Source organism: Aquarana catesbeiana, linkage group LG06, assembly GCF_042186555.1.
Source record: "Aquarana catesbeiana isolate 2022-GZ linkage group LG06, ASM4218655v1, whole genome shotgun sequence".
In the NCBI taxonomy this organism is placed as follows: domain Eukaryota; kingdom Metazoa; phylum Chordata; class Amphibia; order Anura; family Ranidae; genus Aquarana; species Aquarana catesbeiana.
Genome location: NC_133329.1, coordinates 26,581,022 through 26,599,008, shown reverse-complemented (window position 1 = coordinate 26,599,008; position 17,987 = coordinate 26,581,022). Strand labels below are relative to the sequence as shown.

Below are 17,987 nucleotides of genomic sequence, written 5' to 3'. Positions count from 1 at the left end.
CAGGGAGAGGTTTCTTACACTCATATGCCCCAAATGGGCGCAATACACCAAAGACCCGATATATGCAATAGCGACGGACAAGGGAGGGATGGAACTAGGAGATAGAAGACATACCATACTATACCACTACAGGAAAATATGGAATTGAGCAACTTCTAGACTTGACATCTCACAGTTTAACGATTACACGCCGCTATGGCACAACAAAAATCTTCAGGAATTTAATAAAATACAGGACACATCTATATGGTCCACACAGGGAATATTTTACCTACATCATATACTAAAAGATGGACAACTCAAAACCTTTAACTTACTCAAAGAAGAATTCACAATACAGGATCAGATGTTCTATAGATTCTTACAAATCCGACACGCAACACAATCACAATTCCCTGACTCTTGCCCTAGTCCTGCACCTAATGTACTTATTGCCATAATTAAAAGTACAGACTCTCAAAAATTGATCTCTGCATTTTACAACTTGCTCTTAACCCCTATAGCTGCAAAATAGCATATGGTCTTAAACCAAGATGGAAGGGAGAGGTGGGACCGGTGGGGGACGAGGAGTGGGCGGAGGCATTGGAGGCCTGTAAAACTGTATCCCCTAAACTCTCAGATCGTCTGACCCAGCTCTATGTTCTCCATAGGGCATACCTCACTCCCCTTAGAATTGCAAGATACAAGCGCACACAAACCACCATATGTCAGATGTGTGGGAGAGAGACAGGTACCTTTTTCCATCTCATATGGGCATGCCCTAAAATAAAAGGCTTTTGGGAACAAATTGTGGCATTTTTACACGACACAATGGGTTCACCTTTAACCCTAGACCCCAAACAGTGTCTCTGGGGTATAGTTCCAGATATAACAGACAAATATACGAAAACCTTCTTGCACGAAACACTCTTTGCAGCAAGAAAGGTTATAGCCAAAAAGTGGATGAGACAAGAGGCCCCCAAAATTGTGGAATGGAGAGTGAAGATAAACAATACATTACCATACAAGAAATGTATATATATCAATAGAGGTTGCCCAGCAAAATACAATAAGATCTGGGATAGATAGCTTCAAGAATCTGCTACCTGTGTCTAATGCAATTGCATGAACGTACAGTGATATATAGATATAAGTATGGATAGACAGCATTAAAAACAAAATATGTATACTTTGAAAGTCAAGATACGCCATAAATGTTTAAATTTAATGATATATAGATTTAAAAAAAAAAAAACTACTTGCGGCTATTAATGATTGCCGGCCCGACAATACACATAAAAGTTCATTGATAAAAACAGCATGGGAATTCCCCACAGGGGAACCCCGAAACAAAATTTTTAAAAAAATGACGTGGGGGTCCCCCTAATTTCCATACCAGGCCCTTCAGGTCTGGTATGGATATTAAGGGGAACCCCGGCCAAAATTTAAAAAAAAAATGTCGTGGGGTCCCCCCAAAAATCCATACCAGACCCTTATCCGAGCACGCAACCTGGCAGGCCGCAGGAGAAGAGGGAGGGACGAGAGAGTGCCCCCCCTCCTGAACCGTACCAGGCCACATGCCCTCAACATTGGGAGGGTGCTTTGGGGTAGCCCCCCAAAACACCTTGTCCCCATGTTGATGGGGACAAGGACCTCATCCCCACAACCCTTGCTGGTGATTGTGGGGGTCTGCAGGCCGGGGGCTTATCGGAATCTGGAAGCCCCCTTTAACAAGGGGACCCCCAGATCCCAGCCTTCCCCCCTGTGTAAAATGGTAAGGGGGTACAAAAGTACCCCTACCATTTCACAAAAAAAGTGTCAAAAATGTTAAAAATGACAAGAGACAGTTTTTGACAATTCCTTTATTCAAATGCTTCTTCTTTACAGGCATACTGAAGACCCCCCAGGTATGAAATTTAAAGGAATATTACACTTTTATTCTTTCACTTTAAGCATTATTAAAATCACTGCTCCCGAAAAAACGTCCATTTTCAAAACTTTTTTTGCATTGATCCATGTCCCCTGGGGCAGGACCCGGGTCCCCAAACACTTTTTATGACAATAACTTGCATATAAGCCTTTAAAATTAGCACTTTTGATTATTCATGTTCGTGTCCCATAGACTTTAACGGTGTTCGCGTGTTCAGGCGAATTTTTTGCCTGTTCGCAAGTTCTGGTGCGAACCGAACAGGGGGGTGTTCGGCTCATCCCTATATATGGGTTATTAGCTATGGTTAAGGCTACACTCCAAAACACGTAAGCCCTGTATTGTTTTGTGCGACACCTGGATTAATAAACTCATTAATTGTGCTAGATTGAGTTGCCGACTCTCTTTTACCTGTATGCTTGCTCAGATGCTAGGAGGACACTAAAAGCCAGCGCACCGACGGCTCACCACCACGGGGAATTACAATAGATGTCTTCAACTATATTATATGGGTTACAAATGTAGGAGTAAAGCGTGGCTCATGCTAACTGGAACAAGCAGTGGGCAAAATAAAAAAAAGACATATAATACAGTCTGTCAGAAGCATTAACACAGGATTTATTTTTTCTGAGCCCCTCCAAGCTCGCCCCCCCATCTTAACATAGTTATACTACTATTGATCCTGCCAGTAAGTCTATTTCTTTTGTCTGTACCAGCTCAAAGTGGAAGTTAATTCCCCCTCTCTCCAAGCAAAACTAAGGGAAATTATGTTAGATTTTTTTTTCTATCCTTTTTAAAAAGTGTTTATTTTAGCCCCGCCCCCTCCATCATTCTGGCCTAGGCTACTTACATTTCTCAGGAAGCTGCAGGATCAGTACACAGAGCTATCAAAAGACGGACTGGGCGGTGGGCAGGGGCAATCTCGGCCCTGCCCCCTGTAGCTGTCAAATCGGGAGAGAGGAGAGCCGGCTGGTCACATGAGCGCTGAGCGGCGCTATTAAATAAGGTATAGAACGGCTTTTTTTTTAATAAAGCACATATACAGGACACTTAGTATTATAAAAGCCAGGGGATTGCGTGATTTTTACTAAGTGGGTTTACAACCACTTTAATGCATTCTATGCATTAAGATAAAAAAACCTTCTGTTCTCAGCAGTCACCCTCAGCCTCCTAATACTTACCTGAGGCCCATCTAGATCCAGCTATAATGCAAGAGAATCTCAGCTGCCCGGGACTCTCCCTCATTATTACCTGAGACAGCAGTGCGGCACCATTGGCTCCCACTGCTGTCAATCAAGGTCAGTGAGCCAATGAGGAGAGAGAGGGTGTGGGGCCGAACTGCGGCTCCGTGTCTGAATAGACGCATAGAGCAGCGGCTTGGCTCGGGTGCCCCCATAGCAAGCTGCTTGCTGTGGGGGCACTCAGCAGAAGGGAGGGGCCAGGAGCACCGGTGAGGGACTCGAGAAGAGGAGGATCTGGGCTGCTCTGTGCAAAACAATTACACAGAGCAGGTAAGTATAACATGTTTGTTATTTTTAAATAAAAAAAACAGAGACTTTAGTATTTACTATTAGTATTATTACCTTAAACCAGTTCCTGACCAGCTCACGCAGATATACTGCGGCAGAATGGCTCTCCTGGGGGAAATCCCATACATATACGGCTTTGCCCAGGAGAGCCACCAGAGGGCATGTGAGCACTGCCGGAGGCTGCACAGCGGGGAACCCAATGCACGTGGCCGGCGGGCGCAATCGCCGCCGACCACCCGCGATCGGGTACACGAGCGCCAGCACGGGGATTTGTGTGTGTAAACACACAAATCCCCATGCTGTCAGAGGAAAGAAGACAGATTGTGTGTTTCTACAAAGTAGAAACAGCGATCTGCCATCTCTCCTAGTCACTCCCCTCTCCACACAGTTAGAACACAGTACTACACAAATCTAATGCCGCGTACACACGAGCGGAATGTCCGTCAGAAAAAGTCAGATGGGAGCTTTTCATCGTATAATCCGACCGTGTGTATGCCCCATCGGACTTTTTCCGTTGAAACGGAACTAATTACTATCGTGAAACCCACTCGTCTGTATGCTGTTCTGATGTACCAAAAACGACGTATGCTCTGAAGCAAGTACGAGATGGAAGCTATTGGCTACTGGCTATTGAACTTCCTTTTTCTAGTCCCGTCGTACGTCTTGTATGTCACCTCGTTCTGGGTGGTCGGACTTTGGGGTGACCATTTGCATGCAAGACAGCTTGAGCGGAATTTCGGAACTTTGTCAGAAAAACCTTCAGAGTTTATTCCGATGGCAAAACCGGTCGTGTGTAGAGGGCATAACTCTAAACTGATGACCTGTAGGGACTTTTAAAGCATTGCCGATGGAGAATGTAGGTTACCAAAGTTTGTGAACGCTTCACGGAAGCACGCAGTTTTAAGGCTGCACATGTTTTGTATCTAATAACTTGATTCACCCTCATCTTTTATATTTTAAACCAAAATTGTATAATATATTGTGTTTGTGTGCACTAAAATTAACTTTTATGTATTTTTTACTGAAATCTTGCCCTTGTTAAACCTTTGCGCTGATATCATGTGACATAATAATTTGGAACTACAATTATAATTTACAGAAACCAATTAGAACAATTTACTATTCCTGATTATTATGAGTTCTAAACTTTATGCAAAAAAAGCCTGCCAATTAGAATTGATATAAACATTATGTATATATAAATATATATATATATATATATATATATATATATATATATATATATATATATATATATATATATATATATATACACACACAGGGCTTTTTTTCTCAGAGAATAGATGCAGGAACTCCCCCCGTCTGAGTCACCCCTTGTCTCTGCCCCCTTCCCACCTCTGACCACCGTCCCTTGATTCCACTCCCTACCCACCTACCAGTACTGTCCCTTTTATAGAATACAGAACCAAGTATCATTTTGTGGTGCTAAATCATTTGTATGGAACATGTTGATGATAAAAAGAAAAGCAGTAAATGAGATCCCCTGCAGCCAGCAACAATAGAATCCCAGCAATAGATCCCCACACAACAATAGACTCCCCCAGTAACAATGCACTTCACCACAACAACAATAGATTCGCTGCTTCAACAGTGCACTACCCACAACAAAATATCACACCCAGTAACAAAATATCCACCCAAGCAACATTAGACCCCCCCCCCCCCAGCAGCAACAAAAGATCTCTCAGCAGCCAGCATCAATAGATCCTCCAGCAGCCAGTAAAAATAGACCTCTCCCTCAAGAGTAGAACCCTTCCAGCAACATAAGACACCCCAGCAAAAATAGATTCCCCATCAGCAACAATAGACCCTCACACAAAATCAGATCCCTACCAGTGACAATAGATCCCCCAGCAGTGAACATCAATAGACCCTCCAGCACACCCCATGCTATTAAATACATTCAGTGTTGGAGGTGCCGGAACTGCGTTCCCCTGCGTTCCCGCTGAAAAAAAGCCCTGTATATATGTAATCTAATATGTAACCTTTACATGTTTAGGTAAACGGGTGATCGTCATTGTTACTGATGTGAAGGACAGCAGTTCTGAGAAATCAGTGAGCAAAGAATGGAGAAAATGGAAATTCTCAGATTTTTACCTCATCACCCTGACATGTCAAGAAATAGACTCCATGAGTACATACATATCACAGGGCTTATCACCAGAGAGAAGAATGGCTAGAAAATTGAATATTCTGAAAAATATTCTTCAAACAACTGCAGGTAGATGCGGGATGTTATCTGTTGTATCTAGTGATGGGCAAGTCTGTAAATTTTCAAATATGAAAGATGTCAGATCTGAGCTGCTTTATACTTTATACTCTGTGGACTCCGTCTCAACTATATCCTTTATTGCTGTAATAACATATACCGTATATACTCGAGTATAGGCCGACCCGAATATAAGTTGAGGCTAATTTTACCACAAAAAACTGGGAAAACTCATTGACTCGAGTATAAGCCTAGGGTGAGAAATGCAGCAGCTACTGTAAGTGGAAAAGAGGGTCAACAATGCCCATTTGCAGCCTCACTGTGCCCTTCTGCATGCCTCACTGTGTCCATCTGCAGCCTCACTGTGCCCATCTGCTTGCCTCACTCTGCTCATCTGCATGCCTCACTGTGTCCATCTGCTTGCCTCACTCTGCTCATCTGCATGCTTCACTGTGTCCATCTGCTTGCCTCACTCTGCTCATCTGCATGCCTCACTGTGTCCATCTGCATGCCTCACTGTGTCCATCTGCATGCCTCACTGTGTCCTTCTCCCTGCACTGAGTTCATCTGTAGCCTCACTCTGCCCATCTCCCTGCACTGTGTCCATCTGCATGCCTCACTGTGTTCATCTGCTTGCCTCACTCTGCTCATCTGCATGCCTCACTGTGTTCATCTGCTTGCCTCACTCTGCTCATCTGCATGCCTCACTGTGTCCATCTGCATGCCTCACTGTGTCCATCTGCTTGCCTCACTCTGCTCATCTGCATGCCTCACTGTGTCCATCTGCTTGCCTCACTCTGCTCATCTGCATGCCTCACTGTGTCCATCTGCATGCCTCACTGTGTCCATCTCCCTGCACTGTGTTCATCTGTAGCCTCACTCTGCCCATCTCCCTGCACTGTGTCCATCTGCAGCCTCGCTCTGCCCATCTCCCTGCACTGTGTCCATCTGCAGCCTCATGTACCTGATCTCCGGTGCTGTGACATGCAGTCAGTCTAGTCGGCAGCCGTCCTATGTAACAAAGTCCCGCCTCCTCCTCATCCTCCGTGATGGAACACTGATTCAGTTTCCCAGCAGTGAGTCAGTGTTCCGCCTATCACGGACGAGGACGAGGAGAAGAAGGGGCTTTGTTACACTGGACGACCGCTGACTAGACTGCATGTCACAGCGCCGGGAGATCAGGAGCATGAGGCTGCAGATAGAACTAGATAAATGAGAACTAGTGCGCAAAACCACAATGTGGGCAAGAAAATCTTGAAACTGACGGTAAACCACCCGATGGAGAGCCGCCAACATAGACAGGTCCACTCAGTTCCCCAAAATTCAATTAAATAAAAGATATGTGGCGCTATTCCATCAATCAGTAGTACCACTCGAAATATAAAATGTAATGGGCAGATCAAACCCCACCTTCTACAGTAAATGTCCGGAGAAAGTACCCAATAAATGTTACCATACACAAGTGGATAGAAAAATGGTGGAGATACAATTCTAAAGTATGGGAAAATTTAGAATCTATAAATATACTTTCAAATGCTTAATAAACAATACCGGTTTCCCCTCATTAAGTGAAAACAAAATATTTTTCAATGTGAATCTGTGAAAAAATAAAGCTGACTTCTCAAATAAGATACTCAAAACCAAAGTTCATGTAAAAGTGATGAATCAGTGCCTTACAGATAAATCAGTACCTCATACATAATCACTGTAGATGAAATAAATAAATATATGAATATAAATGATGACTAATATGGTAAAGTGACACTTAAACGTGAGCTTGCGTATATAAATATTAAAGTGACAAATAGTGCAAAAAAAATCATATGTTCAGCAAAAAATGTGCAATAATTGATAAATAGCCAGATGAAAATTTCAATCGTACCATAAAATAATAATAAATAAGTAATTAAGATAAATAAAAAATATAAATTAATTATAATAGGGCAGCCAATCCCACCACAGAGATGCTGTCCCAAACGGTGACAATAGTGTAATGAAGTCCATATAAAGAGTGCAGTAGTGGTGGGTGTTTTCCACAGCAAAGTCTTTAAACACAGTGCTAAACCAATGTGCAGTGATTTTTTCTTTTTCTATGCACGTTTTAGTGCATCTCCCAGGTGTTTCCCCCAGCCTCTCACCTCCAGAAGCGGCCCCCAATGGGCCAAGTAGAGCCGGTGGATAGTAAATAAGAGAGGATGTGTTCCCTGCAGCGTGTCTTTAAGCATCAAATGAGTCTGTCTCTCATCCACAGCTTCCAGCGCTCTCAGCGGTCCCAGCAATTTAATCAAGAACAGAGGAGAGGTCTCATGGTGTAGTATTTAAAAACACATTTATTTGGAAAAAACGTAGTAACTTACATTAAAATATGCAGCAAACGGTAGATGTAAGCAAAGCTTCCGGGTTCGGCCGTTCCCGAGAAGCGTCGGCACCTGACTCCTCCTACCCTGACGCGTTGCGTCACAGCACGTGACTTTATCAAAGGGATGAGGAGTCCGGTGCCAGTGATTCCATTTATACGTGAATCCAAACTACTGTGTTCAACGCCGCACCGAAGGGAGGATTACAATAATATATTCATTAATAACAAAAAATATATAGGTTCACATGATCAGTAAATACCATCTCTTGTTCCAGACTATGATTAAAAGGCATCTAGATGCTATACTTTTTTAAAACCACTAACTTTATAAATTCCTGTAGTAAAAATAGGTACTAGATAAAATCACAAGGCTGACATCGCCATCTTGTGGTGACTTATAAATTGTCATTTAAAAATTAATCATGCAGTACATTCTAATTCCATAAAACCATGGTGTTCCTATACCAACACTGGTCACTATATTGTTACACCTCCAAAATACACAGCCGACCAGTTCATTAAGTCCAGATGCATCAACTTCATTTAAAATTGTCATAAAGATATAAAGACAGTATTGAAATATAATAAAAGGAGGAGATGTATCTATCTGCAAAAATAGAAGTATCCTCATATGTGGAAAAAGTAAACGTGTTGATATACACGATCCTGGGTTAAATATAGCTATATAGGAAAGGGAGGGAAATGAAAGGGGAAAAGGGGGGGGGGGGGAGGGGGGGGGGGACGGAAATATAACTAACAAATATAATGAGCTATATTAAAATAAGTTAACTGACCACTAAAAATTGGAAATAAAGCAATTTAAATCAAATTCCACGTTATGTCCTAGGGGGGATAAAGTCTGTAATTTATGAATCCATCTGGATTCAGCCTGGCTAATTTTAATAATCTTGTTGTCTCCCCTCCAATGCGGTTTATATTTTTCAATTCCACATATTTTCAGGGATGAGGGGTCACTATTGTGATATTCTGCATAGTGTCGGGATAGACTGTGCTTGTCAAATTTTTTCTTGATATTTTGCACATGTTCTTTCAGTCTAATCCAAAGTGCCCTCTTAGTTCTGCCAACATATTGGATATGACAGGGGCACTCCAAGAGATATACAACCCCCTCACTCCTGCATGAAATAAAGTCCTCTATTTCATAATTCTGTGTAGTAACAGTAGACGTGAAACTTGATTTTTTCTTTTTATTTTCTTTTGTATGTCTGCAAGCGTAGCAATTTTTGCATGGGTAAAACCCCTTTCCCTCAAAGAAGGAGAATTTTTTCTTCTGAGGTGGATCTAAAACATTTTTTGCTAAACGATCCCGCAATGTTGGAGCCCTCCTATATATAAATTTAGGTGTTTTTGATAAAATGGGGCCCAGGTGTCGATCTGTCTTGACAATGTCCCAATATTTTTTAATAATTTTTTCAATTTGTTTGTATTGCATATTATAGTCCATAATAATGGGTACATTGTCCTCTTGGATAAGGTTTTTTCTTCTCCATCTTGTATTAGTTTATCTCTCTCCAGACGTGTTACCTCAATAATTTTTTCCTCGATGAATTTAGCGTCATATCCTTTCTGGATAAACCTTTCTCCAACCATTTTAGCCTGTTCCATAAAAGCTTCTTCTTTAGTACAATTTCGCCTTAGTCTAACCAGTTGTCCTTTGGGTATATTATTCAACCATAGTGAGTGATGACAACTGTCCAGAGGCAGATAACTATTTCTATCCACTGCTTTGAAATAGGTTTGAGTACATAATTTAATTCCTTCTTTTTTAATTTCGAGATCAAGAAAATTGATTTTCTCCTTATTGATCTCCCAGGACAGTTTTATATTTTTATTATTATTATTCAAATAAAAACAAAAATCACTAAGGCTTTCTTTGTCTCCCTTCCAGATAATAAAAATGTCATCAATGAACCGTTTATATACTAACAACTGGTGTGGTCGATTCTTGTATAATACTTCTTCCTCCCACTCCGACATGTATAGGTTAGCCACGCTAGGTGCAAATTTAGCACCCATTGCTATTCCCCGTATTTGTTTGTAATAGTTCTTATTATGCCAGAAATAGCTGGATTCCAGACTAAATTTTAGACAGTCTAATAGGAATCTTCTTTGTTTACATTTTAAACTGCTGTATTTCCTTAGGGCCCATTTGGTTGCCTGTAAAGCTTCATCATGATTAATAATCGTATACAAGGACGAGACATCGGATGTTGCCAAATATATGGGTCCATCACTCAAGGTCACATCATTGAGGAGTTGAATAAGGTGCTTAGTGTCTCTCAAATATGATCTAGTCATCTTCACCACTGGTTGTAGAAACCAGTCAATGTATTCGCCTATTCTTGCACTTACTGAATTAATCCCATTCACTATAGGTCGTCCTGGGGGTTTATCCTTATCCTTGTGAATCTTTGGCACCGTATAAATTACGGGTATCTTACAAGTTTTTGGCTGTAGGTAAAGAGCCTCCTTTTTATTTAAGAGGCCCTTATTAACCCCTTTTTGGATGACTTTTGCCAATTCTTTTTTCAGGCTAGATGTTGGATTACTTAATAGTAAGCGATAGGTATCTTTATCATTCACTTGTTTATTCAGCTCCTCATAATAATCATCCTTGGATTGGATGACAATTGCTCCTCCTTTAACGGCCTGGCGAATTACAATATCTTTTCTCGTTTCCAATTTTTTTATACCATTCTTTATACTTCTTGGATCCTGCACGTTTTTCACTTTTAATTCTTGTAGATCTTTTAAAACCATTTTTTTAAAAACTTCAATGTGTCCATCTTTGCCAGTAGGTGGATTAAAAAGAGATTTATTCTTTAAATTACTAAATATAATTTCATTATTATCTGGTATACTTTTTCTTCTTTCCAGTGGATTACTGATCATGTATTTCTTTATACTTAGGCTTCTGATGAACTTGTTAATGTCCACATAAGTATTGAATTTGTTCAAATTCTTCTTTGGGGCAAATTTTAATCCCCTATCCAGTACTTTAATTTCCTCTGGGGTAAGTTCTACCCCACTGATGTTAATAATACCCTCCCCTATTGTTCTCTTTTTCTTTTGCTCCTTGATTCCTGCTCGGCATCCTCTTCTCGTTTTTCGTTTTTTCCTTTCTTTTTTTCGACAGATCTTCTTGGGGTGTTTCTTTGATATTCTCCCCTGTCTTGATCCCTCTGTCCTTCCTGTCTCCTGTCTTCTCTCCTCCTTGTTCTCTTGTCCGGGCTGGGATCCGGGGTACGTTTGTGTTGTCTCCTCGGGGGATCCTCGTGATAATGACGTCTCGGAGATGCTCGATGTTGTTGATCTAAAAAACGGTAAGGTGTTCTCTCTCGTTCCTGCCTTTCCGCTTGTCGTTGTTTCTGATACCAAGGTGATCTCCCTCCATCATCGTGCCCCTGTAGTTGTTCATATCTATTGTATGTAGGTACAGCATAATGATCAAAGTGAGGAGGGGAGTCCCTTCTTCTCCTTTCATTTCTCTCGTTCCTCAAAGGTCTTTCTTCTCTTCTTATTCTGTCTAGGTGATAGTTTCTTCTATCGCCATTATTTTCATAGTTTTGCCATCTCCGATATGGGGATCTATCCCAAGGAGACTGATGATGGAATCTTCCTTGGTGATTATTCTGATTTCCGTTGTTTTTCCAGAATGGTTTATTCCAATTATTGTCTTTCCATCTTTGTTTCTGTTGGGGGGTGTTATAAGTGTTATAGTTGCCCTTAATGCCACCACTGGGCCGAGGCTCATCATTCTTCCTTTCATTTATATTCTCTAGCACTTTTACTTCTTTGACTGGGGTGCTATTATTTGAATTTATTATAGCCTCTTCAGTTTTATTCTGCCATTTGAACACCAGATCATCATTAAAGTCTTTTATATCCCTCTGGTATTTTTTCCTCTTTCGTGTAGCTGTTTCTTTGTCTTTCAATTCCATATCGTGATTCAGTTGTTTGGATAATGTCTTAAATTCTGGTAGTTCTTTGGAAGGTTCCAGAGTAGTTTTAATTTCCTCAATGGTTTTATTTAGGAGTCTGATTTTCTTTTGTTTCCTTTTCCTCAGGAATTCCAATAACTCTGAGCCCTTCTCATTGAAGAAGTGGAACCATTCATCTGTCGATTCCTTATCTACCAGACCATCATTAATAGGTACATCCCAACGTAATCTTCTGGGTACTATCTTCTCCTTAATGTATTTTTCATGGGTTACTATATCCCACCATGCATTAATTTTCTTCTCCATCAAATGTCCTATTTTCCTAAACCCACTTTCAACATTTCCTGTCTGGATGATCTCCTGTTTAGTGAACACTGTATCTATATCTAAAATTCTATTATCTAGAAACTGAAAAACTTCCATGGTGTGCAGCACTAGTAAGATAGAGAGTAAATAGAACTAGATAAATGAGAACTAGTGCGCAAAACCACAATGTGGGCAAGAAAATCTTGAAACTGACGGTAAACCACCCGATGGAGAGCCGCCAACATAGACAGGTCCACTCAGTTCCCCAAAATTCAATTAAATAAAAGATATGTGGCGCTATTCCATCAATCAGTAGTACCACTCGAAATATAAAATGTAATGGGCAGATCAAACCCCACCTTCTACAGTAAATGTCCGGAGAAAGTACCCAGTAAATGTTACCATACACAAGTGGATAGAAAAATGGTGGAGATACAATTCTAAAGTATGGGAAAATTTAGAATCTATAAATATACTTTCAAATGCTTAATAAACAATACCGGTTTCCCCTCATTAAGTGAAAACAAAATATTTTTCAATGTGAATCTGTGAAAAAATAAAGCTGACTTCTCAAATAAGATACTCAAAACCAAAGTTCATGTAAAAGTGATGAATCAGTGCCTTACAGATAAATCAGTACCTCATACATAATCACTGTAGATGAAATAAATAAATATATGAATATAAATGATGACTAATATGGTAAAGTGACCCTTAAACGTGAGCTTGCGTATATAAATATTAAAGTGACAAATAGTGCAAAAAAAATCATATGTTCAGCAAAAAATGTGCAATAATTGATAAATAGCCAGATGAAAATTTCAATCGTACCATAAAATAATAATAAATAAGTAATTAAGATAAATAAAAAATATAAATTAATTATAATAGGGCAGCCAATCCCACCACAGAGATGCTGTCCCAAACGGTGACAATAGTGTAATGAAGTCCATATAAAGAGTGCAGTAGTGGTGGGTGTTTTCCACAGCAAAGTCTTTAAACACAGTGCTAAACCAATGTGCAGTGATTTTTTCTTTTTCTATGCACGTTTTAGTGCATCTCCCAGGTGTTTCCCCCAGCCTCTCACCTCCAGAAGCGGCCCCCAATGGGCCAAGTAGAGCGGGTGGATAGTAACTAAGAGAGGATGTGTTCCCTGCAGCGTGTCTTTAAGCATCAAATGAGTCTGTCTCTCATCCACAGCTTCCAGCGCTCTCAGCGGTCCCAGCAATTTAATCAAGAACAGAGGAGAGGTCTCATGGTGTAGTATTTAAAAACACATTTATTTGGAAAAAACGTAGTAACTTACATTAAAATATGCAGCAAACGGTAGATGTAAGCAAAGCTTCCGGGTTCGGCCGTTCCCGAGAAGCGTCGGCACCTGACTCCTCCTACCCTGACGCGTTGCGTCACAGCACGTGACTTTATCAAAGGGATGAGGAGTCCGGTGCCAGTGATTCCATTTATACGTGCGCCGTTGTCACAGCAACGGATCAACAATTCTTGAAACCAAGCTACTGTGTTCAAGTAGCGAAGGGAGGATTACAATAATATATTCATTAATAACAAAAAATATATAGGTTCACATGATCAGTAAATACCATCTCTTGTTCCAGACTATGATTAAAAGGCATCTAGATGCTATACTTTTTTAAAACCACTAACTTTATAAATTCCTGTAGTAAAAATAGGTACTAGATAAAATCACAAGGCTGACATCGCCATCTTGTGGTGACTTATAAATTGTCATTTAAAAATTAATAATGCAGTACATTCTAATTCCATAAAACCATGGTGTTCCTATACCAACACTGGTCACTATATTGTTACACCTCCAAAATACACAGCCGACCAGTTCATTAAGTCCAGATGCATCAACTTCATTTAAAATTGTCATAAAGATATAAAGACAGTATTGAAATATAATAAAAGGAGGAGATGTATCTATCTGCAAAAATAGAAGTATCCTCATATGTGGAAAAAGTAAACGTGTTGATATACATGATCCTGGGTTAAATATAGCTATATAGGAAAGGGAGGGAAATGAAAGGGGAAAAGGGGGGGGGGGGGGTGGACGGAAATATAACTAACAAATATAATGAGCTATATTAAAATAAGTTAACTGACCACTAAAAATTGGAAATATTTATATATATATATATATAAAAAAATTTGACAAGCACAGTCTATCCCGACACTATGCAGAATATCACAATAGTGACCCCTCATCCCTGAAAATATGTGGAATTGAAAAATATAAACCGCATTGGAGGGGAGACAACAAGATTATAAAATTAGCCAGGCTGAATCCAGATGGATTCATAAATTACAGACTTTATCCCCCCTAGGACATAACGTGGAATTTGATTTAAATTGCTTTATTTCCAATTTTTAGTGGTCAGTTAACTTATTTTAATATAGCTCATTATATTTGTTAGTTATATTTCCGTCCACCCCCCCCCCCTCCCCCCCCCCCCTTTTCCCCTTTCATTTCCCTCCCTTTCCTATATAGCTATATTTAACCCAGGATCATGTATATCAACACGTTTACTTTTTCCACATATGAGGATACTTCTATTTTTGCAGATAGATACATCTCCTCCTTTTATTATATTTCAATACTGTCTTTATATCTTTATGACAATTTTAAATGAAGTTGATGCATCTGGACTTAATGAACTGGTCGGCTGTGTATTTTGGAGGTGTAACAATATAGTGACCAGTGTTGGTATAGGAACACCATGGTTTTATGGAATTAGAATGTACTGCATGATTAATTTTTAAATGACAATTTATAAGTCACCACAAGATGGCGATGTCAGCCTTGTGATTTTATCTAGTACCTATTTTTACTACAGGAATTTATAAAGTTAGTGGTTTTAAAAAAGTATAGCATCTAGATGCCTTTTAATCATAGTCTGGAACAAGAGATGGTATTTACTGATCATGTGAACCTATATATTTTTTGTTATTAATGAATATATTATTGTAATCCTCCCTTCGCTACTTGAACACAGTAGCTTGGTTTCAAGAATTGTTGATCCGTTGCTGTGACAACGGCGCACGTATAAATGGAATCACTGGCACCGGACTCCTCATCCCTTTGATAAAGTCACGTGCTGTGACGCAACGCGTCAGGGTAGGAGGAGTCAGGTGCCGACGCTTCTCGGGAACGGCCGAACCCGGAAGCTTTGCTTACATCTACCGTTTGCTGCATATTTTAATGTAAGTTACTACGTTTTTTCCAAATAAATGTGTTTTTAAATACTACACCATGAGACCTCTCCTCTGTTCTTGATTAAATTGCTGGGACCGCTGAGAGCGCTGGAAGCTGTGGATGAGAGACAGACTCATTTGATGCTTAAAGACACGCTGCAGGGAACACATCCTCTCTTAGTTACTATCCACCCGCTCTACTTGGCCCATTGGGGGCCGCTTCTGGAGGTGAGAGGCTGGGGGAAACACCTGGGAGATGCACTAAAACGTGCATAGAAAAAGAAAAAATCACTGCACATTGGTTTAGCACTGTGTTTAAAGACTTTGCTGTGGAAAACACCCACCACTACTGCACTCTTTATATGGACTTCATTACACTATTGTCACCGTTTGGGACAGCATCTCTGTGGTGGGATTGGCTGCCCTATTATAATTAATTTATATTTTTTATTTATCTTAATTACTTATTTATTATTATTTTATGGTACGATTGAAATTTTCATCTGGCTATTTATCAATTATTGCACATTTTTTGCTGAACATATGATTTTTTTTGCACTATTTGTCACTTTAATATTTATATACGCAAGCTCACGTTTAAGGGTCACTTTACCATATTAGTCATCATTTATATTCATATATTTATTTATTTCATCTACAGTGATTATGTATGAGGTACTGATTTATCTGTAAGGCACTGATTCATCACTTTTACATGAACTTTGGTTTTGAGTATCTTATTTGAGAAGTCAGCTTTACTTTTTCACAGATTCACATTGAAAAATATTTTGTTTTCACTTAATGAGGGGAAACCGGTATTGTTTATTAAGCATTTGAAAGTATATTTATAGATTCTAAATTTTCCCATACTTTAGAATTGTATCTCCACCATTTTTCTATCCACTTGTGTATGGTAACATTTATTGGGTACTTTCTCCGGACATTTACTGTAGAAGGTGGGGTTTGATCTGCCCATTACATTTTATATTTCGAGTGGTACTACTGATTGATGGAATAGCGCCACATATCTTTTATTTAAATGAGGCTGCAGATAGGCACAGTGACTCGAGTATAAGTCGAGGGGGCTTTTTCAGCACAAAAAAATGTGCTGAAAAACTCGGCTTGTACTCGAGTATATATGGTACTATTTATTGTTGTACAGCTGGCCGTAGATTATGTAATTTCCTCTGCAAGTGCAGTTGCTCCAGAGCTTAGTAAATGAGCAGGGGCATTTGACCATTTGTTTGGCCCGCTGAGTGCCCCACAATGCACTGCGTGCCACACAGTGCATTGGAAGCCCTGATTGGCTGAAGCAATGAAGGATTTGCTCAATCAGAGTGCAGAGCACTCTCAGAGCCATGATTGTAGAAAGTAATGATGACTGTGGGCAATCATGGGTCATTGCTCATAGACCTACCCCCGACTATAAAAGGTTCCTTCCTAGAGCAGCCATTTGCAGTGTGATATTGGAGTGGAAAGAGATAGAACAGGGCTCTGTTCAGTGCTACTAGCGAATTAGTGTGCTATAGTGTGCTATTGTGATTCTATTGTCAGTGTAAAGTATCAGTGTAGTGTGAATATAGTGATAGTGTAGTGTGACCTTCCTTTTTACTTTAGTGTCAGTTTAGTGTTTCAGGGCAGGTTACCTGCAGTATATTGAAGTGTGTCAATGTACAGTGTCAGGGCACTTTTACTGCAGTATATTGAAGTGTGTTAGTGCATTTTTACTGCAGTATATTGATTAAAGATTAAAGTCCACTGATTAAAGTGCATCCAAGTACTCATTTCCCTGTCTTTATTACATTTTGGTAATAAGTCTCCCCATCATGTCTGGGAGGCCAACAAGGAGAGGTAGATCTCCCCATGGCACTGTGAGGAGGCCAGCAGTGTCGATGTCCACCGGCAAAGGTGGATGTGGTCCATCCTTGGGCAGGGCACCATTTCTTCTGTTTAGTGATGTTGCCCATGCTATCCAACCACAGAATGCAGAGGAGGTTGTAGCCTGGCTTACTGAACCATCCTCATCTTTCTCATCCTGTCACCCAAGCAGAGACCACTGCACAGTCCACTGCAGCTGTCAGAGTGGCTTATACTGCCTCTTTGTCCACAGCTATTTCTGCCATAGCCCCACCATCATGCACAGGCATTACTTGATTCTAATGTTGGTTCTGAGGTTGAGGAAGGTAGGAACATAAGCCTACAGATGGGAGAACACCGGTAAACAACACATTTGCAGCCATGTTCCCCCAGCCACATCGTATTGCCAAGTTGGCTCCAGTGATGATGAGGATGGAGGGGATGATGATGATGATGAGGTCACTGACGCGACTTGGGTGCCGGATAGAGCAGAGGAGGAAAGTGACCATGAGGAACAACACCAATGAGGCAGCCATCATGGAAAAGTAGAGAGCAGCCACCCTATTCCATCACATTGTGGAGATGTTATCTCCCGACCCACTTCCTACAGCTCAGCAGTCTGGGC

General features: G+C 40.4%; 1 protein-coding gene across 1 annotated transcript in view; it reads left to right on the top strand.

Moving 5' to 3' along the window:
• The window catches only part of LOC141147921 (uncharacterized), an 80,068-nt gene that overhangs the window by 12,878 nt on the left and 49,203 nt on the right, over window positions 1-17,987 (top strand). The window contains exon 3 of the mRNA XM_073635079.1: window positions 5,456-5,677. Within this exon, the coding sequence (XP_073491180.1) occupies window positions 5,456-5,677 (222 nt within the window). The remainder of the gene's footprint in view (window positions 1-5,455; window positions 5,678-17,987) is intronic.